This window comes from Dendrobates tinctorius, unplaced genomic scaffold, assembly GCF_039654945.1.
Source record: "Dendrobates tinctorius isolate UK_male_01 unplaced genomic scaffold, ASM3965494v1 ptg000007l, whole genome shotgun sequence".
NCBI classification, from domain to species: Eukaryota; Metazoa; Chordata; class Amphibia; order Anura; family Dendrobatidae; genus Dendrobates; species Dendrobates tinctorius.
The window spans coordinates 42,202,571-42,226,027 of record NW_027361675.1 but is presented as its reverse complement, the minus strand read 5'-3'; the positions used below and the strand labels follow the sequence as shown (position 1 = coordinate 42,226,027).

At 39.6% G+C, this 23,457-nt stretch overlaps 1 protein-coding gene across 2 annotated transcripts in view; it reads right to left on the bottom strand.

The window, feature by feature from the left end:
* The window catches only part of SRRM3 (serine/arginine repetitive matrix 3), a 713,909-nt gene that overhangs the window by 5,074 nt on the left and 685,378 nt on the right, over nt 1-23,457 (bottom strand). For both annotated transcript variants that reach the window (XM_073573890.1, XM_073573882.1), the window contains exons 13-15: nt 21,026-21,357; nt 20,584-20,805; nt 2,454-2,591 (exon numbers count right to left, since the gene is read on the bottom strand). In XM_073573890.1, the coding sequence (XP_073429991.1) occupies nt 2,454-2,591; nt 20,584-20,805; nt 21,026-21,357 (692 nt within the window). The remainder of the gene's footprint in view (nt 1-2,453; nt 2,592-20,583; nt 20,806-21,025; nt 21,358-23,457) is intronic.

Below are 23,457 nucleotides of genomic sequence, written 5' to 3'. Positions count from 1 at the left end.
ATTTCTTCCCCCAGTCAATTGTTTAGGCCGAAAATAAGCTCAACATTCTTATTGCTCAAAAACAGCAAGAGAGATGATGATTAGGCTTGATGTAATGTACAATTTGTAATGTGATTTCAATTGGCCCAACATAATCCTCACCTTAGACAGACTCTGAATATGCAGAAACGGGGGTTAGTAAATATGTGAACCTGAAGGCATGATTAATGGTTAGTGTTGAGCAAAAAGGAATTGCATTTCTATCAATGAAAGCAATAATAGCCCTGACCAATATCCAAAGATAGCACATCTTGAGATATCATCACCCTATTTATTGTGCTATTATGTTTATATATATTTATATATATTTATTAATTGTTTATATATGTTTATTGCATTTTAATATAAAATCATGGTGCTCATTAGATAAAATGTAAGAAATGGCAATGGGCATTACACAACAGACTGGCAAAAAAAAGCCACAAATATGAAAGCTTTTTGCACATCTCTCAAAATTGCTTCCTTGACAGAGACCAGCCAAGCATGAATTTAAAAGGACACCATAAATGGCACCTTCATATTTTAGCACCTTTGACTGTGTGCATTTTGACACATTTACATGCGTTCTTCTAACAAACTCTACACGCTCCAAGTAGTGGAATATTAATAAACTAAAATCCAATATCCACAACATACTCTATTACTCTATTTCAAACTTGTTAAGTGTCTAGACCATGATGCGGCGCCTATAGAAGTTCCCAGAATGGGTCAGCACACACCGTGACTCCCTATACTGGTAGCTCGGTGTGCGTGAATGAAATGCAATCATTTTTTGCCCTAGAGAAGGCCACATCCAGTAAAAGTTGTGCTGCACATAAAGCAAGGTGTTAAAAAAACAAAGCTGAAATGATCAGAACCCTAATGTTGGACAGACCGCATAAAGACAAAGACATCCTGTAAGTCGTTAGTGAATTTTAAAGAGCGCTCAGCTTGATCTACAAAGGTTGGAGAGACAAGATTACCCTAGAAATGAAATATACTTGCTGTACTGGACATCACTGGCAGCACATCACCTCAAGGAACCTTAACATGGGATGGAACAGCATCAATTACATGGTACAAAAAAAATTTTACTTTTACTTTGTCTATCCCGGTTGACACAAATAAATAATTTTATTCATTTTTTATACATATCTGATGTATTTAAATAAAATACCAAAGTTTGCAAATGGTCTTGATTTAAGAAATCTGTTGTTTTGAGGATACATTAGCAGACTCATGTGTCTACATGGTTACCAACCATGGGTGGGCAATCACTTTTACCAAGGGTCTCTCACCCTGACTTGTGAAAAACCGAACCAACATGGAGAACCTAATTTTTATTATTAATTGTTATTACTTAAAACTGAGCAGTATTTAGTGAGCTGATTAACTTCTACTGCTAAAAAGTGTTACAATAGGGTTTATTGTAATAACTTCTGATCAGTAACAGCTAATCAAAACCATATAATTTACTGAACTTTTTACTTTAATAAGTTAATAAAAATCAGTAAATTATACTGCTCCTGTTATTCAGTCTTAACCCCTTAGTGACAGAGCCAATTTGCAGCTTAATGACCAGGCCAATTTTTACAATCCTGACCACTGTCACTTTATGAGGTTATAATTCTGGAACGCTTTAACGGATCCCACTGATTCTGAGAACGTTTTTTTCATGACATATTGTACTTCATGTCAGTGGTAAAATTTCTTTTCCCACAAAAATGTCCTTAGACTTCTCTGTATTAATACCCAGTGAGCACCGCCCCCTTAGTAAAAAACGTAAAAAATCACATATCTTTGGATCTGTATTGCAGATTGAAAGAAATAAAATAATGTATTCCTCTGGGGAGCATAATAAAATAAAAGTAAACACTGATCAAGTTTGACCTGGTGACAGCTCCTCCTTAAAAATCCAATATGTTGCAATTATTTTTACTAAACTTGTCCAAACCTACGGTTTAAATAAAAAGTTGCTACTATGTTACTAAATTGTTTTTTTTTATACAATTTGTTAACAAATTTATTTTTACAAGAATCTCAATATATCTGTAATTTTACATATTTTTTTTAAATCGCCTGATTTCTTTAATTCAATTTTGTATTTATCATAGCTATATATTCTACACATTGAAAGGGATAAACAGCTGTTACTACCAGTAGGAGAATATCTTCCTTTTCTACAGATCATTGATCATCTGCACCATTACTTTAATACCATTGGTCATCTCTTTGATTATGGGATCTAATCCATTTTTACTTTTATATGGTTCCTATTGACCTGAATAGTAGTTGTATAGAGCCGTTTTTAATACTTGCCCAATGGTTCTAGTTATGCCTGGTATATCACACAGTAAAACTATGGTATACAGTTGACCCTCTGTAAATAAACATCAATGTCTTTTTATTCCCTAACACGCATCGCTAACATTTACCTTGTAATTCTTCTCGGCTCCATGAAGCTTGGTGAGTCCCTTCTTCTCTTTCGAATAGGCGAATAACTTCTAGACCGCCGTCTAGGTCTTGTTGCTTCTGTGTCATTATGCCTTGCTCGAGTTTCATTGTCTTTATCCCTAAAAAAATTGAAGTAAAGCTATCTTCAGAAAATTAACTACTGTTTAAATTAATTTTTTTCTCTACATGTAATTTAAAAAAGGCATTTGTTTCATATATTACGGTCTTTATTAACGGGAATCTGTCACCAGGTTTTGGCTGCCTCATCTGATAGCAGCAAACTGAAGAGAAAGAGTCTCTGTTTCCAGCCATGTATCACTTAGTTTAATGGGTGTAAAAGTTGTGATACAACCAGAGTTTTCTCTGCTGCAGATGTAGTAGAGCTCAGAAAGCTGACCCTGACCACACCACAGCTTTCTATGTACATTGTATATTGACAGCAAGCTGCTAATCAGTGTTGGGTTGCGGTTGGATCAGGAGGCACGCTGGAAGCTAGTAATACTCTCCTGCTGATAAAATCAGTTATCGTATCGAAACAACAGAACACAGCATAATTAGTGACAGAACCCTGAAATCAGTGTCTCAACCCCTGTTCTGACCATTAGGGCAAAAAACAAGGTTAAAAGTACTGTTGTCACTTTAATATGCTATAATATTCTATTAGTTACCTATAATGTGGCAATAGCACCATCTGGTGATATTTAATTGTATTACATGTTGTTTTCTGTAAAGCTGTCAATTGCATTGTGGGAGAAACCAATGCATTTTGGGTAAGTAGGTGTTTATGAGGCAGTCATTTTATAAGAAGCAGTCTAGCAGAACAGTTGTGCAAAACTTTCTCCTGCATTATGTTACTAAAACTCCATTATCCTTGATAAAGTATATTTGGTAGGAAACTATATCTGTTACTGTTGTTAAAGCAGATGGAGATTGTTACTAAGTCATGTGTTTACATGTACAAGCTCCATCTTGCTGTGTGCTTTCACTGTTAATTGTAAATGTCATAGCTATGTGATAGTCTAAGCTCAATACTGATACATGTTATTTGTATTCTTGTAGCGTCACCAAATTCATACATTCCGATTCTATACATCCATTCATTGACCAATAAACAAGTTAGACTACAGAGGATGGTCTGCTTATTTTGGAAGATAGAAGGTTTATGCTGTATGTCAGATTGCACACCGTGAGAACGTGTATGAAGATAGAACAGCCCCTACCTCATGCTGTCCCAAATTATATAGCAAAAACCTGCTGAAACATTCCTATTAAGAAAGAAAAATGAGCATTCTTGGAATTTTCACATTGGCGCACTGGGGCTTTTTTTGACTCATAATTCTTTTCCTTTCCGCAAAATTTTGCAGCATGGCTCCATATTATCAGAGGTAGGATTACAGTTGTGGCCAAAAGTATTGACACCCCTGCAATTCTGTCAGATAATACTCAGTTTCTTCCTGAAAATGATTGCAAACACAAATTCTTTGGTATTATTATCTTCATTTAATTTGTCTTAAATGAAAAAACACAAAAAGAATTGTCCTAAAGCCAAATTGGATATAATTCCACACCAAACATAAAAAAGAGGGTGGACAAAAGTATTGGCACTGTTTGAAATATCATGTGATGATTCTCTAATTTGTGTAATTAACAGCACCTGTAACTTACCTGTGGCACCTAACAGGTGTGGGCAATAACTAAATCACACTTGCAGCCAGTTGACATGGATTAAAGTTGACTCAACCTCTGTCCTGTGTCCTTGTGTGTACCACATTGAGCATGGAGAAATGAAAGAAAGGGCCCGTTACACATTGCGATATCGCTAGCAACATCGCTGTAACGTCACTGATTTTGTGACATAGCAGCGATATTGCTAGCGATATCGCTACATGTGATACTTACCTCCGACTGGCTGCCCCGCTGCTCATCGCTGATTGCGAGAGAACGTCCTGGACCATTTCTCGTCGGGCGCTTCCTGCGGTGACGCGTGGACGCGGGCGGGAGGACGTCGGGATCGCCGCGTCTGACAGGTAAGTAGTGACCCCCAACCGCTGCTATGTCGCTGGTGAGATCTGCCTGTGTGGCAGCTCACTAGCGACCACTTAGCGATGCACCAGCGATCCATAAGAACTGTCTGAGGACTTGAGAAACCAAATTGTGAGGAAGCATGAGCAATCGCAAGGCTACAAGTCCATCTCCAAAGACCTGAACGTTCTTGTGTCTACCGTGTGCAGTGTCATCAAGAAGTTTAAAGCCCATGGCACTGTGGCTAACCTCCCTAGATGTGGACGGAAAAGAAAAATTGACAAGAGATTTCAAAGCAAGATTGTGCGGATGTTGGATAAAGAACATCGACTAACATCCAAACAAGTTCAAGCTGCCCTGCAGTCCGAGGTACAACAGTGTCAACCCGTACTATCCGTCAGCGTCTGAATGAAAAGGGACTGTATGGTAGGAGACTGTTGAGTTCATTTTCTGGTCCACCAGTTGTGAGTTCTCCTGCCAGGCTCCCTCTGGTGGTAACAGGAGGTAATGAGGCTGATTTAATCAGTAGAGATCTGCCACCTGATAATGAGGATGATGATTGGACCTCAGGAATCTCAGACTGGATTTAAGACAGCCGACTCCCTATTCTGGTGCTGGTGATTCCTTATGGCTTGTCAGGTCTTGGTTTTCAGCTCTTTTCCAGTCATCTAAAGCTAAGTTTTTCTGCTAATGTTCACACTTGATTTTGTTGGTCTATTCAGTTTTTTGTGTGGTCAGCCAGTCCCGGCTGGGGCTGTACCTGTATTTGCCAATTTGCTTTTTGTCCCGTATTAGATTGGCCTCTTTTTGCTCTGTCTCAGAATATTTCAGAGTGCTGATATAGTGGGAGAAGTCTAGTGACTTCAGGGTTAATTTTGCTATCAGAAGTGTTGGACATTATTTTTGTAGGGTTTTTTGCAGATTGCAGACAGTGTCTTTCCTTTCCTATCCTTTCTAGTTAGTTTGGGCCCCATCGTTTGCTCAGCCTATTTTCCTGCCTGTGTTTGTGCTTTCATCTTGTTTCACCGTCAATACATGTGTGGGGGCTGTCTTTCCTTTGGGGTCTGCTCTGGGGCAGTTAGTTTTCCCCTTTTCTTGCTTCAGGCTTATGTAGTTCTCCGGCTGTGACGAGGCATCTAGGATCATCGTAGGTACGCTCCACGGCTGCTGCTAGTTGTGTGGTTAGGATCAGGGATCTGCAATCTGCATAGTTACCAACCTCTCTGGTTTTCTGTGACTTAGCTTGTTTTGTTTTTTTCTCCTCGGTGACCCATTCATAACAGGAGACCCAGGAAGACCCCACTTCTTACCCAGAGACATAAAAAAGCCAGGCTGGAGTTTGCCAAAACTTACCTGAAAAAGCCTAAAACGTTTTGGAAGAATGTTCTCTGGTCAGATGAGACAAAAGTAGAGCTTTTGGGCAAAGGCATCAACATAGAGTTTACAGGAGAAAAAAAGAGGCATTCAAAGAAAAGAACACGGCCCCTACAGTCAAACATGGCGGAGGTTCCCTGATGTTTTGGGGTTGCTTTGCTGCCTCTGGCAGTGGACTGCTTGACCGTGTGCATGGCATTATGAAGTCAGAAGACTACCAACAAATTTTGCATCATAATGAAGGGCCCAGTGTGAGAAAGCTGGGTCTCCCTCAGAGGTCATGGGTCTTCCAGCAGGACAATGACCCAAAACACACTTCAAAAAGCACTAGAAAATGGTTTGAGAGAAAGCACTGGAGACTTCTAAGGTGGCCAGCAATGAGTCCAGACCTGAATTCCATAGAACACCTGTGGAGAGATCTAAAAATGGCAGTTTGGAGAAGGCACCCTTCAAATATCAGGGACCTGGAGCAGTTTGCCAAAGAAGAATGGTCTAAAATTCCAGCAGAGCATTGTAAGAAACTCATTGATGGTTACCGGAAGCGGTTGGTCGCAGTTATTTTGACTAAAGGTTGTGCAACCAAGTATTAGGCTGAAGGTGCCAATACTTTTGTCTGGCCCATTTTTGGAGTTTTGTGTGAAATGATCAATGTTTTGCTTTTTGCTTCATTCTCTTTTGTGTTTTTTCATTTAAGAAAAATTAAATGAAGATAATAATACCAAAGAATTTGTGTTTGCAATAATTTTCAGGAAGAAACTGAGTATTATCTGACAGAATTGCGGGGGTGTCAATACTTTTGGCCACAACTGTATAATGACTGATCCCACCTCTATACACAGCTGACATCAAAGGATCCACCAATAATAATACAAATTAAATACTGCATTTTTCAGATTATAAGATGCACTTTTTTCCCCCAAATTTGGGGGGAAAATGGGGGTATGTCTTATAATGCGGATATACCTTACTGGCTGCGGTGGAGCATGATCCCAGGGTCGCGGCTGGAGGAGGAAAGAGTGGAGCATTGCTGCAGGCCGCAGGCTGGGAGGAGGGGGTTTTGGATGTGCGGCGTGCCACTGCGGGTGTTCGGTGCTCTGGGTATCCGGTGCTTCGGGTGTCAGCGCTGTGATCTTACCTCCCGAGATCTCCATCTGCACATGCGCCACCCCCGGCAGCCATTTTCCCAGAGTCCACTGCATAGGAAACCATGGAACTGCGGGGGGCTCTGGCCTTTCACAAAATGTCGGCAGAGCCCCCACAGCACTGGACACCCACAGCACCGGACAACTGGAGCACCGAACACCCGCAGCGGTGCGCCACACATCCGAACACCCCCTCATTCAAGCCAAGCCACTCTTGCCTTCATCAGCAGTGACCCTGGGACCCCGCTTCACCGCAGCCACCACTCCCAGTAAGCAATAAGACCCATGGATTATAAGAAGCACTACCATTTTATTTAAAAAAAATTTTTTTCTTATTTTTCTCCTCAAAATTTGGGGTGTGTCTTATAATCTGGAGCGTCTTATAATCCGCAAAATATGGTAATCATTATTTATATAGTGCCTACTATATATTCTGCAGCACTTTACAATTAAAGAGACCTGCTACGTGAAAAAACACTTAACATGCAGATATGGAGTTAATCTGTAGGTTGTGTTTGAACAGGAGCCCGCAATTTATTTCCCACTGCCGTAAGGAAATGAATTTTATTCCTCTAAGCAGTGTTCGGGTTTCAGTTACAGGAGTGGCACCGGCACGAGTTCAATCACCGCTCAGTGTATAGAGAGTGGCGGCTGTAACCATGCCTACAACACTGACTGACAGCACCTCAGCATTAGGGCTTCAGGTTAGTAGCATTTTTTCAGAGACATTACAAAGTAACACATAGTTCTACATTTGCAGAAAGAGTGAGGACCCTACTCACAAACTTACAAGCTATAAGGAAATAGTGATGACTAAAAAGGTAAAAAGTGCTTTTCATGTATCATCCAGCCATCATTACAACAGATAGGGGTTTTCAAATAATGCTACATGAGCTGGTCATCAGCCAGTATCTGTCTAAGTGCAGTTACACAGTGCTATTGTGTGCATGGAGGATGTGGAGGCAGATGAAAAGAAGGAACCAGATTCTGAGGAACATTTAGAAAGGGAGAACAGGTAAGAGTTAGATTAGTGAAGTGAGGTGATAGGCCTGTCTAAAGAGATTTATACTTAAAGCACTCATAGAAATGTGTGGTCTAGGTATTAATCTGATTAACCGGGGTAATGCATTCCAAAAAAACTAGTGAGGCAAGAGAGAAGTCTTGGAGACAGTAATAGAAGGTTTGGATTAAATGCAGAATGGAGACTACAGGGAGAGTGATAGACATAAATGAGAAAGGAGATTTATGGTGATACATAACTATGGAGAGATTTGTGGGTAAAAGAGATAAGGTTAAATTATACTCTGTAGTGGATGGCTAACCAGTGCAATGGCTGATACAGGATGGAGGCATTGGTGTAGCGGCTGGACAAAAATATGATCCTGGCTGCTGCAATCAGGAAGGACTGGAGAGGTGAAAGTTTGGTAAGAGGGAGACCGATCAGCAGAGAGTTGCAGTAGTCCAGACAAGAATTAATAAGAGTTACAGTACGAATTTTCAAAGCGTTTCAAAGGTGAGAAAAGGTTGGATTCTGAAAATGTTTTAAGATGCAGGTGACATGAGCGAATAAGTGATTAGACATAGGAAACAAGGAAAATTTTGTGTCAAATATTACCCCAAGTCAGTGAGTGTGCTTGAACCACCCAAGGCAATTGCAGTATCAGGTTTAGCTAGTTTAGTAAAGCGAGGGAACATGAGACATTCAGTTTTGGAAAGATTCAGTTTCAGATAGAGGGAAGACATGGTGTTAAAGATAGGAGACACAAAATCTCAGGTATTTTGAATTAGGGTGGGGTGATGTTAGAAGAAGATGGGTATAATTGGGTGTTATCAGCATACAGATTGTACTGGAAACCAATTGCCAATGGTTTGACCAATCTGGGCAGTGTATAGAGAGGAGGGGACCTAGGACTGAATTTTGAGTACTATAACAGAAAGGTGAAGATGAGAGGAAGTAGAGACAACAAATTTTACAGTGAAGGAGCGGTCAGAGAAGTGGGTGGAGATCCGAGAGAACAGTGTTTTTGAGACAGAAAGAGTGGAGCAGAGTTGAGCAACTTTGTTCAGATACCCGTTTGTTCGGAAAGCTATAGCGCTTACCGAATAAGCTACAGCGGGAACCCAGATACATGGAGCGCGCCGACTGATCAGCTGATCGGCGCCACAGCTGCATGTGTGATGGCTGTGTGACAGTCACGACACATGTATGGAGAGTCTGTGTGTTGGGTTCTTCATGCATATGTTGCGAATGTGACACAGCCGTGTCACATGCAGCTGCAGTGCCGATCAGCCGGCACGCTCCATATATCCGGGTTCCCGCTGTAGCTTATTCAGTAATCGCTATAGCTGGCCAAATAAGCAGGGATACAAACAAATTCACTCAACTCTAGTGAGGAGGACCTGGTGATCCGTGGTGTCAAATGCAGATGAGATCAAGGAGAATCAGCGAGTAGTGACCATTGGGTGTAGCTGTTAATAGATCAGTAGAGACTTTAGTAAGGGCAGTTTCAGTAGAGTGTAAAGAATGAAAACCGGATTGCAAATGGTCAAGAAGATAGCAATATGATAGAGAATTAGACGAGAGTGTAAAATGCATTCCAGGAGTTTAGAGATGAAGGGGAGATTAAAGACTGGTCTGTAGTTAGCAGGGCAGTTCAGGACAAGGATTTATTTTTTATTAAAGGGTTTATGATGGCATGTTTGATTGAGGAGAGAAAGATACTGGAAGAAAGAGACAATAAATAAGAGTAAATATTTCAGTTAGGTGGGTAGTGACAGTAGGGGAGAGGAACAGAAGGAGATGTGAGGGAATAGGTTATAGGGTGAGAAGAAGCAAGGAACCTAGTAACTTCTTCTGTCACAGGTTTAAAGGTGGAGAGTAAACTTCAGGTTCGGAATGGAAAGGGATCCAAGCTCCGAGAGGATTGGACATAAATGTCCTGATGGATAGGGTTGATTTTTTTTTCTTAGAAATAAGAGGTCAGTTTATCAGTACTAAGGTTCATGAGGTGAGATGGGTCTGTACGTTAGGGTTATGGCGGGAGTGGAAAGTTTTGAAGAGTCGTTTTGGATTGTCGGATAGTGATATGATGAGGGACAGGGTGTCCATTGCTTGTGTCAGGTCTTTCTGTGTGTAGCAGGAGCTGCTTCAATCAGGACAATTGCCAATGTTTTATTATAATGTGACAATGCTAAAGGGATGAGATTGGAGCTAAAGACTGTATATTGTCGAAAAGCTGTTCTGTATTGATTGCACATACAGGTGCTTCTCACAAAATTAGAATATCATCAAAAAGTTAATTTATTTCAGTTCTTCAATACAAAAAGTGAAACTCATGGGTTATGGGTTTTCATAACACCTCAGCAGTGCCACAGGCTGATCGCCTCCATGTCAAGCAGCATTTATGCAGTAACTGATGCAAAAGGAGCATTGACCAAGTATTGAGTGCATTTACTGAACATACATTCCAGTAGGCCAACATTTTGAATTTTAAAATAATATTTCAAGCTGGTGTTATAAAGTATTCTAATTTACTGAGATAGTGACTTTTGGGATTTCATTGGCTGTAAGCCATACTCATCAACATTAACAGAAATAAACACTTGAAATAGAGCACTCTGTTTGTAATGACTCTATATAATATAGGAGTTTCACTTTTTGTATTGAAGAACTGAAATAAATGAACTTTTTGATGATATTCTAATTTTATGAGAAGCACCTGTAGATTTCTATAAGTGCGGCAAATGTAGGTGTGCTGATCAGAGCAACAATTATTGACAGAAAAAGAAAAAAGGATGTGGTCAGAGGGTGGGAGAAGTAAATTAGTAAAGTTATATACTGAGCAAAGCCGGGGGAAAACCAGGTCCAGTGTATTCCCGTCTTCATGCTTAGAAGAGTTAGTAAGTTATGAAAGGCCAAGAGAGGCAGTTAGAGAAAGAAGATAAGTGACAGATGCAGAGGGGATGTTAAAGTCCTCCTTGATGAGAGTGGGAATGTTACAGAATAGGAAGTGTGGAACCCAGGTCGCAAAGTGATCCAGGAAGTGGTTGGTTTTGCCTGGAGGGCAATACACAAATGCCACTCGCAGGGACAAGGGTTTGAAGAGTATAGACCTCAACGATATAGACCTCAATGGAAGAAAACATAAGCAAGGCTATGGGGGATAACCTGGAAAACACATTGTTATGAAAGGAGCAGACCAACACTTCCACCTTTTCTGCTCTCTGGTCTGGAGGAATGTGAAAATTATACTGCTGTCCACCATGTCTTTCTGATCTACTACTGGAGCTACCAGTATCCTGTAAATAGATATAATGTACTGTACAAATGTGGTCAAAATTGTTGGTACCCCTCATTTAATGATAGAAAAACCCACAATGGTGACAGAAATAACCTGAATCTGACAAAAGTAATAAATAAAAAATCTCTGAAAATGAACAAATGAAAGTCAGACATTGCTTTTTAACCATGCTTCCACAGAATTTTTAAAAAATAAAACTCATGAAATTGGCCTGGACAGAAATGATGGTACCCTTAACTTAATATTTTGTTGCACAACCTTTTGAAGCAATCACTGCAATCAAACGATTCGTGTAACTGTCAATGAGACTTCTGCAACACTCAACAGGTATTTTGGCCCACTCCTCAAGAGCAAACTGCTCCAGTTGCCTCATATTTGAAGGTTAACTTTTCCAGCTCTTTTCAAAGATACTCAATAGGATTTAGGTCAAGGCTCATAAAAGGCTATTTCAGAATAGTCCAATGTCTTCCTCTTAGCCATTCTTAGGTGTTTTTAGCTGTGTGTTTTGGGTCATTATCCTGTTGCAAGACCCATGACCTGCGACTGACACCAAGCTTTTTGACACTGGGCAGCACATTTCTCTCTGGAATCCCTTGACAGTCTTGAGATTTCACTGTACCCTACATAGATTCTAGACACCCTGTGCCAGATGCAGCAAAGCAGCCCCAGAACATAACAGAGCCTCCTCCATGTTTCACAGTAGGGACAGTGTTCTTTGATATGCTTCATTTTTCCACCTGTGAACATAGAGCCTTGCCAAAAAGTTCCATTTTTGTCTCATCTGTCCATAAGACATTCTCTGAGAAGCTTTACGGCTTGTCAACATGTAGTTTGGCAAATTCCAGTCTGGCTTTTTTATGATTTTTTTTCAACAATGGTGTCCTCCTTGGTCATCTCCCATGAAGTCCAGTTTGGCTCATACAACGACGGATGGTGCGATCTGACACTGATGTTCCTTGAGCTTGAGGTTCATCTTTAATCTGTTTAGAAGTTATTCTGGGCCCTTTTGTTACCATTCGTATTATCCGCCTCTTTGAATTGCCATCAATTTTCCTCCTGTGGCCACATCCAGGGATATTGGCTACTGTCCCATGGAGCTTATATTTCTGAATAATATGTGCAACTGTAGTACAGGAACATCAAGCTACTTGGAGATGGTCTTATAACTTTTACCTTTAACATGTTTATAATTTTCTTTCTAATCTCCTGAGACAACTCTTTCCTCTGCTTCCTCTGGTCCATGTTGAGTGTGATACACACCATGTCACCAAACAGCACAGTGAGTATATGTAGCCCTCTATACAGGCCAACTCACTGATTCCAAAATTGTAGGCATCTGTGATGCAAATTAGTGGACACACCTTGATTTAACATGTCCCTTTTGTCACATCATTTCTGTCCAGGCCTATTTCATGAGTTTTATTTTTTTTTAAATTCTGTGGAAGCATGGTTGAAAAGCAATGTCTAACTTTCATTTGTTCATTTTCATAGATTTTTGATTTATTATTACTTTTGTCAGATTCAAGTTATTTCTGTCACTAAACGAGGAGTACCAACAATTTTGACCACGTGTGTATATGCTCAGATGGTATCACACTATTGGGGACCTGCACAACATCATGCAGGAGGTAATTATGTATACTATTATTGTATAAGTGTTTCTCTATCTGCCTTTTACCATGATATTCCTTTTGGCAGGCAGTATGTGACTATGTGACATCAGGGCTACACACTTTGTGTGACATTTACTATATGCCGGTGTCATTTATTATTATTATTATTATTATTATTATTATGCATTTGTATAGCGCCATTTATTCCATGGCGCATTACATGTGAAAAGGGGAAATATAGACAAGTATAATAAACATGTGTAAGACAAGGGACACACAAGTACATAAGGAGAGGGGACCCTGCCCGCGAGGGCTCACAGTCTAAATATTTAAAAAAAAACGGCATCGGGCCCACCATTTTTGACAACCAGCTAAGCTAAAGAAGAAAGTTGGGGGCTCGTATTCTCAGGCTGGTAAGGGGCCATGGATAGTGCCCCCCAGCCTAAAAATAGCAGCATGCAGCCACCCCAGAAAAGGCGCATGTATTAGATTACCCAATTATGGCTCCTTTATACTTGTCATGTGGTGATAGCAAGTAGAGTTAATATTTGTATGGCTGATGTCACATTTGTATTGTCAGGTGACATCAAGCCCACTGATTAGTAATGGGGAGGCATCTATAAGACACCTCTCCATTACTAACCCCATAGCCAGATTTTACATAAACACACATTCCTTTATTTGAAATAAAAATACACACTGTTTTACTTTTTTATTTAAAAATAAAAAACAAAGTTATACTCACTTGATATCCGTTCCATTGAAGCCCTCGTACACTATAAAAAAAGAAAATAATAAACAATAGTCACCTAACAACCATTCCACTGAAGCCTTTATCTCCTGCAAAAGCACAGAAATAAATTACAACAATATGCCTCACCTGTCCAAGATACTGTCGCACGTCATAATCCTTGTCAGTGATAAGTGGTTTTCAACCTGGACGATGCTAGGCTGCCACCATCCAGGCTGAAGACGACGAGACAATGAGCTGCTGTGAGTGCAGTGTCAGTGACTAGCAGTGAGATCATTGAGGTTATCGTAGGTCAATGAGGCTGCATTCCCAGCTCACTCAGTGTGAGCCAGGCTGATGAACTGTGGTGACCTCAGTGAGATCACCGCTATCACCGTGAGAAAAAGTCTCATGGTGCAGCGCTGAGCTTAGTGAGCTCACCGCAGTACACAGTGAGTAATTTCTTATGGTAACCGCTAGTCACTGATGCCGAGTTCATAGCAGCTCATTCTCCTGTGGTCTTCAGCCTGGACGGTCACATCTGGGCACCATTCAGGTTGAAAACTACTTATTGCAGACATTGATTACGGCATGGGACAGTATGTTGGCCAGCTGAGGGATATGGTTGTTTTTTATTGTTTACAGGAGACCAGGGATTCAATGGATTGGGCATTAGGTGGGTATTATTGCTGCTTGTTAATTTCTGTTTTTTTCACAGAAGGATACGAGCTTCAAGGCTTCAATAAAATTGGGCGAAAGGTAAGTATAACTTTGCTTTTTATTTTTAAATAAAAATGTATGACGGTGTGTATTTTATTTCAAATAAAGGACTTTATTCTGGCTGTGTGCTTATAGACGCCTCTCCATTACCAATCCACAGGTTTGATGTCACCTGACAATACAAAGGTGATATCAACACCAGAAATATTAACTCCACTTGACATCTCCACATGGCAAGTATGAGTAGCTGGGCAAAGTGCCAGAATTGGAGTATCTAAAACATGTGCATTTTTTGGGGCGGCTGGGGGCTTCTATTTTTAGACTGGGGGCAATATCCTTGACCCCTTCCCAGCCTGAGAATACCAGCCCTCAGCTGTCTGCCTTAGGTTGGCTGGTCAAAAGTGGGGGGACCCCACGCCTTTTTATTATTATTTATTGAAATAATATATAAAAAATGGCATGGGGACTCTTCTATTCTTGATAACCAACCATGATAAAGCTGGCAGCTAAGGGTTGCAGCCCGCAGCTGTCAGTTTTGCCATGCTGGTTATCAAAAATAAAGGGGAACCAACGCTGTTTTTTAAATTTATTTATTGATATCACAGGTCCCGACTGATGAATACTCCCATCAGCTACGCCTGATCTTGCTGTTATCAGTGACAGCAGGTGTAGCCTGATGGGAGTAGTAGTCATGACATGCTTACATTAGACATGTTGCAATAATAGTAATTTAACCTTTTTACAGTCTCGACAATTTAAGAAACACAACTAAAATTTAACTTATGAAATAAAAGATTATAATGCATCATCTTATTTACTGTATATTCTCTGAAGGAATAGTTATGCCACATCATGAAAATGTTACCCAGCAGTTTATTATCACCAGTGCCATCATGTAATTTTGCATAAAAAAATAAAATAGTTAAAAAAAGTTTAAAATTTGCAGATTTACCTCACGTTAATTATTACAATGTCTATTTGCAAATTCAATTACATATCCATACATATAAATATACAAAACAGAACCATGATCCGAATGACGGTAAGTATTCGTCTAAGCATTGACAAATGTTCTAAATAAGGGAGTATGGTGATCAAATGTATCCCCAAAATGTGACAGAAAACGCCTTTAAAGGGAGTCAGTCTGTCAACACATAATGACTGTTCAAGCTAAGTACTAAGTGCTTGGTGTACCCTCAGCATGGTCAAACATTTAATTTAAGTGCACCTTCCCACCTACTTGTTTTTCCTCTATCTCCACCCCCCATCCCTCTCCCTCAATTGACAGCTCTGGTTTTATAGATCCAGAGAAGAGTGAAGATAAATGGAAAACAAGTAGGAGGCAAGGTGCACTTAAATGTTTGGACACTTCTCGGGTGCATCAGGCACCTCTACTTGGTTTGAACAGTCATTTTATGCTGACAGACTGCCTTTGAGTTTGTATTTAAATATTAAAAGAATATCTAAATATATTTTAGTATAGCCACTATACATTAGTAGAGTGGATATGAAAGAGCAGAATTAACCCCTTCAAGACCAAGCCTATTTTGACCTTAATGACCAGGCCATTTTTTGCAATTCTGACCAGTGTCCCTTTATGAGATAATAACTCAGGAACGCTTCAACGGATCCTAGCGATTCTGAGAATGTTTTTTCGTGACATATTGGGCTTCATGATGGTGGTAAATTTAGGTCGATAATTTTTGCATTTATTTGTGAAAAAATCAGAAATTTGGCGAAAATTTAGAAAATTTCGCAATTTTCAAATTTTGAATTTTTATTCTGTTAAACCAGAGAGTTACGTGACACAAAATAGTTACTAAATAACATTTCCCACATGTCTACTTTACATCAGCACAATTTTGGAAACAACTTTTTTTTGGTTAGGAAGTTGTAAGGGTTAAAAGTTGACCAGCGATTTCTCATTTTTACAACAAAATTTACAAAACCATTTTTTTAGGGACCACCTCACATTTGAAGTCACTTTGAGGGATCTATATGGCAGAAAAGACCCAAAAGTGACACCATTCTAAAAACTGCACCCCTCAAGCTACTCAAAACTACAGTCAAGATTATTAACCCTTCAGGTGTTTCACAGGAACTAAAGCAACGTGGAAAGAAAAAATGGACATTTTAATTTTTCCAACATAAATTTTCTTTTAGCATCATTTTTTTCATTTTCACATGGGCAACAGGATAAAACAGATCCTAAAATTTGTTGGGCAATTTCTCCTGAGTACACTGATACCTCATATGTGGCCATAAACCACTGTTTGGGAGCACGGCAGGGCTCAGAAGGGAAGGAGCGCCATTTGACTTTTTGAATGGAAAATATGCTTGAATATTTAGCGGTTGCCATGTCGCGTTTGGAGAGCCCCTGTGTGCATAAACATTGGAGCTCCTCCACAAGTGACCCCATTTTGGAAACTAGACCCCCCAAGGAACTTATCTAGATGCATAGTGATCACTTTGAAAACCAGGTACTTCACAAATTGATCCGAAAAAAAAAGTACTTTTTTTCACATAAATTTTGTTTTAGCCTCAGTTTTTTCATTTTCACATGGGCAGCAGGATAAAATGGATCTTAAAATTTGTTGAGCAATTTCTCCTGAGTACACCGATACCTCATATGTGTTCATAAACCACTGTTTGAGCACACGGCAGGGTCCGGAAGGGAAGGAGCACCATTTGACTTTTTGAATGGAAAATTAGCTCCAATCGTTATCGGACACCATGTCGCGTTTGGAGAGCCCCTGTGCAGCTAAACATTGGAGCTCCCCACAAGTGACCCCATTTTGGAAACTAGACCCCCTAAGGAACTTATCTTGATGTGTAGTGAGCACTTTGAACCCCCAAGTGCTTCACAGAAGTTTATAACTCAGAGCAGTGAAAATAAAAAATAATTTTTTTCCCTCAAAAATGATTTTTAGCGCACTATTTTTTATTTTCACAATGGTAACAGGATAAATTGGACCCCAAAAGTTGTTGTCCAGTTTGTCCTGAGTATGCTGGTACCCCATATGTGGGGGGGGAACCACTGTTTGGGTGCACGGCAGGGCTCAGAAGGGAAGGAGCATCATTTGACTTTTTGAATGGAAAGTTAGCTTCAATCATTAGCAGACACCATGTCGTGTTTGGAGAGCCCCTGTGTGCCTAAACTTTGGAGCTCCCCCACAAATGACCCCAGTTTGGAAACTAGACCCCCTAAGGAACTTATCTAGATGCATAGTGAGCACTTTGAACCCCCTGGTGCTTCACAGAAGTTTATAAAGCAGAGCCGTGAAAATAAAAATATTTTTTTTCCTCAAAAAATGATTTTTAGCCCACTATTCTTTATTTTCACAAGGGTAACAGGATAAATTTGGACCCCAAAAGTTGTCCAGTTTGTCCTGAGTATGCTGGTACCCCATATGTGGGGGGGGACCACTGTTTGGGCACATGTTGGGGCTCGGAAGGGAAGTAGTGACGTTTTGAAATGCCGACTTGATGGAATGGTCTGCGGGTGTCATGCTACGTTTGCAGAGCCCCTGATGTACCTAAACAGTGGAATACACCCTCAAGTGACCCCATTTTGGAAACTAGACCACCCAAGGAACTAATCTAGATGTGTGGTGAGCACTTTGAACCCCCAAGTGCTTCACAGAAGTTTATAAAGCAGAGCCGTGAAAAAAAATAAATATTTTTCCTGAAAAAATGATTTTTAGGCCACTATTTTTTATTTTCACAAGGGTAACAGGATAAATTTGGACCCCAAAAGTTGATGTCAAGTTTGTCCTGAGTACGCTGGTACCCCATATGTGGGGGGGACCACTGTTTGGGCACACGTTGGGGCCGGAAGGGAAATAGTGACGTTTTGAAATGCCGACTTGATGGACTGGTCTGCATGAGCCATGTTACGTTTACAGAGCCCCTGATGTACCTAAACGGTGGAAACCCCCCACAAGTGACCCCATTTTGGAAACTAGACCACCCAAGGAACTAATCTAGATGTGTGGTGAGCACTTTGAACCCCCAAGTGCTTCACGGAAGTTTATAACGCAGAGCCGTGAAAATATCAAATATTTTTTTTTTCCACAAAAATAATTATTTAGCCCCCAATTTTTTTTCCCTAAGGGTACCAGGAGAAATTAGACCCCCAAATTTGTTGTGCAATTTTTCCTAAGTGCGCTGATACCCCATATCCATATGTGGGGGTAAACCACTGTTTGGGCACACTTTGGGGCTTGAATTGGAGGGAGCACTGTTTCACTTTTTGAATGCAAAATTGGCTGGAATAAATGGTGGCGCCATTTCGCGTTTGGAGACCCCGTGATGTGCATAAACAGTGGAAACCCCTCAATTCTATCTCCAACCCTAACCCCAACACACCCCTAACCCTAATCCCAACCATAATCATAACCCTAACCACAACCCTAACCACAACACACACCTAACCCTAATCCCAACTCTAACCCTAACCACAAGCCTAACTGTAATCCCAACCCCAACCCACCCCTAACCCTAATCCCAACCCTAACCGTAATTCCAACACTAACCGTAATTCCAACCCTAACCCTAATTCTAAGCCTAACCCTAATTCTAACCCTAACCCTATTTCTAACCTTAACCCTAATTCCAACCCTAACTTCTAATTCTAACCCTAGCCCTAATTCCAACCCTAACCTTAATTCTAACCCTAACCCTAGCCCTAACCCTAGCCCTAACCCAAGCCCTAACCCTAATGGAAAAATAAAAATATTTTCTTTATTTTATTATATGTCCCTACCTATGGGGTGATAAGGGGGGCGGTGATTTCCTTTTTTTTATTTTGATCACTGTGAAAGTGATCAAAATAAATGAATGAATCTGCAGGTCGCAAATTCCCGGCGGGCGCACTGCGCATGCGCCCGTCATTTTCCAAGATGGCGGCGCCCATTATCAGGGACGGCGGCAAAGCGGGACAGCCAGTGGGACTTTGGAGCCACCGTGCAGGGCGGGGGGAGCAGATTTTGACAGCGGCTGCCGATCGGTGCTGTCAGATGGTGGTGGCAGCCGATCGGCGCTGTCAGTCAGTTGGGGGGGTTGGTTCAGTGTCTCCAGCCATGTCCAATGCTATTTCAGCATCGGCCATGGCTGGATTTGTAATATTTCATCAAATTTCATTGATGAAATATTACAATCGCTCTGATTGGCAGTTTCACTTTTAACAGCCACTCAGAGCGATCGTAGGTATGTGGGGGCTAAGCCACACCCCCTGTGGTTAACTCTAAGGTGTCCTCTGTGTGCGGGTCGGGTGACCTTTCAGTGACTCCGGTCACCCGACCCACAGGGGGGCAATCAATTCATGACGCCACATAGGCGTCATGGGTCGTTTTGGCACAACTTTTCATGATGCCTATGTGGCGTCAAAGGTCGGGAAGGGGTTAAAACCAATACGGTCAGAAAATGCAAGACATAAGCAAAATAAACGTGCACTTTACATCTGCACTTGAGTGATCTCTAGGGGGTTCCCATAATTTACAGCTATTATACTCATAATTCTAATCTATAGTCCACATCTAAGAAGAGATGCTAAACAATGTAAAAATATTAAACATCAATCTTCACTTAAACTTGCTAATAGTGATGAGCGAGTATACTCGTTGCTTGGGTTTTCCTGAGCATGCTCGGGTGACCTCCGAGTATTTTGGCGTGCTCGGAGATTTAGTTTCTGTTGATGCAGCTGCATGATTTGTGGCTGCAGGACAGGCTGAATACATGTGAGGAATGCCTGTTTGTTAGGAAATTCCCAAGTGTATTCAGGCTGTCTAGCAGCCGCAAATCATGCAGCTGAGGCGATGAAAACTAAATCTCCGAGCACGCCAAATACTCGGAGCATGCCCGGGGAAACCTGAGCAACGAGTATACTCACTCATCACTACTTGTTAAGTGATAAAATTTAATTTGCACGTTTAAAAGCAATATATCTATTTCTTTTCATGCAAAATACTCATCAGTTTAAGTAATTTGGTAACTACAAAGTCAAAACTCTTGGCTCAGCCATTTGAGATACTTCAAGTACATATTCTATACTACAGTAAAATCGAATTTCTTCCATTTTAAAATTTAGAAATTAAAATGCTCATTTATTTGAAATGAAAATACATAGAAGAGAAATCTGTCACATTACATTAACCTAAAAGCAAATTGAAATAAATGTTTATTACAAGTGAAGATTGAATAGTTTTTACCTGTTTAAATTCTTTTTTGGGGAAAGAGATCGAGATCTGCTTCTAGCCGACCTCTTGTCCCGTGATCTTGAACGTGAAGGTGAACAGCTCGAGCTCCAAGAACTACCTCTGTTGCCATTGTTTCGAGCTGGACTCTTCCTTCTATCAAAGTTTTGATGATTACGCTTCACAGAAGACTCAGAACAACTATTTTGTTTACCGTGACGATGCTTGACTGTTGGTCTAGGACATATAATATATATTGATTGTATTCATTGAATTATATTAGTAACAACTAGTTAACATTCGTACAGATTTAAATTATGGTTAGTTTGTAATTGCTTTTAAAAGTAGGTATAATTGCTACCTAAACACAATGATCATACACATCTAATACTGCTTATTCATGCAAGAAAATTTGGCTCTTGATTATTACACCTAAATCAAAATAATATGAACTTACTTTTTTGTTGAAGCGCCATGAGCCTTTTCTACTCCAGGTGCATGTGAAAATACTGATCCTTCAGAATCACTGCTATAGCTTGTATGGCTTCCTGAGTTCATTGAAGCCTCTTTGTGCATCCTAGTTCGTCCTCTGGATCTTCCACGATGTCTCTCTGATGATGGTGACTTAGAGTGGCGCCTTTTTTTATCATCTGATGAACAACGGCCACCTTTACTTGATGAGATAGATCTTGGACTTCTAATATCATTACGATTATTAGCCTTGTGATGGTTAGGTGACATCTCCACTTTCGAATGTGTCTTTGATATTGGAGATACTGAATTCACCCGCTGTGGAAGGAAAAAAAAAGTAGAGAAGGGGGAAAGAAGAAAAAGGAGAGATGCTTTAGTATGAATTCATCTAAAATTCGCAAATAAAAGTCAACTCACATTTGCATACAGCACGTTAACACAGAGATTCTACACTGAGACTATTCTTTCTGCTTAGCCTTCCGACCCCAACAATGCAGCTCATGCAACTTTGCATGCAAAAGGCAACAAAAAGTTGATAACAGAAAATAACTTTAAAGAGCAGGTGGGGAAGAGAGAACTCTAAGATTAAGACCTAACATAAAAAAGGAAATAAAAAATGTAAAGTCATGTAAATAAAGAAAAATGAATTTCGATAAATAAAAGATAGGACAAAACAAATAAAAGAATTATAATAGTGAGGAGTGAGATTGACATCTGGACAAAACAGCACAAAAACTGGTAGAGATTGAGGAGGGAATAAGGGAAAGTTGAAAATAAAATAAAGAAAATAAAAATGAACTTAAATTCACAAATGTTACTGGAAATAAATAAATTGTCTTTTTTTTCATTTTAGTTTGTCTGAATTCCTTTTTTCCGGCAGAGTACTGTTGAGCTTTCATCAGCACCCTATGTTCTTAGTTTTGTCACACTGTGATCTTTTTGATTTAAGTCCCTCTTGGTTAACATCCACTTACCAAGAAAGTGGCATTTCCTCCTTTAGTAGGTAAGGTATGAAGAGAAGGGAAAAGTGGGGCAACATAAGTGCATCATTAGATTCACAAAAATGCAAGAGAGATAGAGAGAGAGAAAAAATAATAAAGAAAAAAAACACACAAACCCACTTTCCTGGCCTTGTAGTTTGAGAGTGGTTGTATAGGCCAATCATGAGGTTTGAGTGACCTTTTAGTACTTTCAGTAACGTAGTGGAGCTCAGCTTAATTTTATCCTACATTATGTACTGTATTGTATTTGTGAATTTTTGCACTGATATTTACATTGATATCTAAGTAACTTAAGATATAAAAAAGTGAACCATATATTGTGCATGTATGGCAAAAAATAAAAATAAAGCAAGAAAAAAAAGTGGTATTCATGTGGGGCATCATTCTCATAGGAAAGTGGATTTTATACCCAAAATAATGACTAAGATCTATATATCTAACACTATATTAATTTTGATATGATAATACATCTAAAAATAAATACCAGTAAATATTTGATAGGTAATTCCCATAAAATTTGCTGCCAATGTATTGAACAAATTGCGTAGGCAAACCTAGGCTAAAATAATTTCAATGTAAAACTGGACAATGTCTTAATTTACCCATAAAGTAAATTTTGGGGATGATGCGTCAGTACATTTTACTTTATATAGATAATGGAAATAATGCTACATTACAAGTATGGATGTAGCACAACATCAAAATTGATTTCTAAGAAAATAGAAAATTTATGTTATAATTTCTAAATCCAACTGCAAGATATAGTACTAGAATTAATTAAATTTGGACTTAATGAACAATTAATGGCTACTTATGAACACTAGTAGAATTCTTTGGAAAAAGTGTTCATTAATTTAGATTGTTAGAAGTTGCTAGCATTTACATTTTAAAATCCCTAAAATATTCTGTATTGTCTTCCTCATAAAATATTTTTGGCATACTTCTATAGGTTATGCAGTTGAGATAAAAAAAAATTCTACAGCTAAAGATAACAAATGTGAAACAGTTTTGATACATCACCCCATGGTCCACATGAATAATCTCAAAAAGAATAATTACAATAATAAACAAAAAAAACTAAAAGCATGAAAGATATGGGACTTATGGTTGTAAAATCTCTAGTACGGAGACCAATATAAAAGCATGGTATGATACTGTATATTGCATGGCACCATTCATAGTTTTTAAAACCTATCATGTATACTTATATATATGTCTACTGTTGGAGCAGGTTGGAATCAAGAACTATGCTACTAATGTGTAATTTATTACACGTAAGAAACAATACTCAAGCTTTTAGTACCGTCTTTTGCCAACTCCCAAAAAGGTACAGAGTAGCAACAAATCACCAAATGAATAAATTTCCGAACACAACTGCTAACACGAAAGTTCTCTCTAAACTTGACCCATCATATAA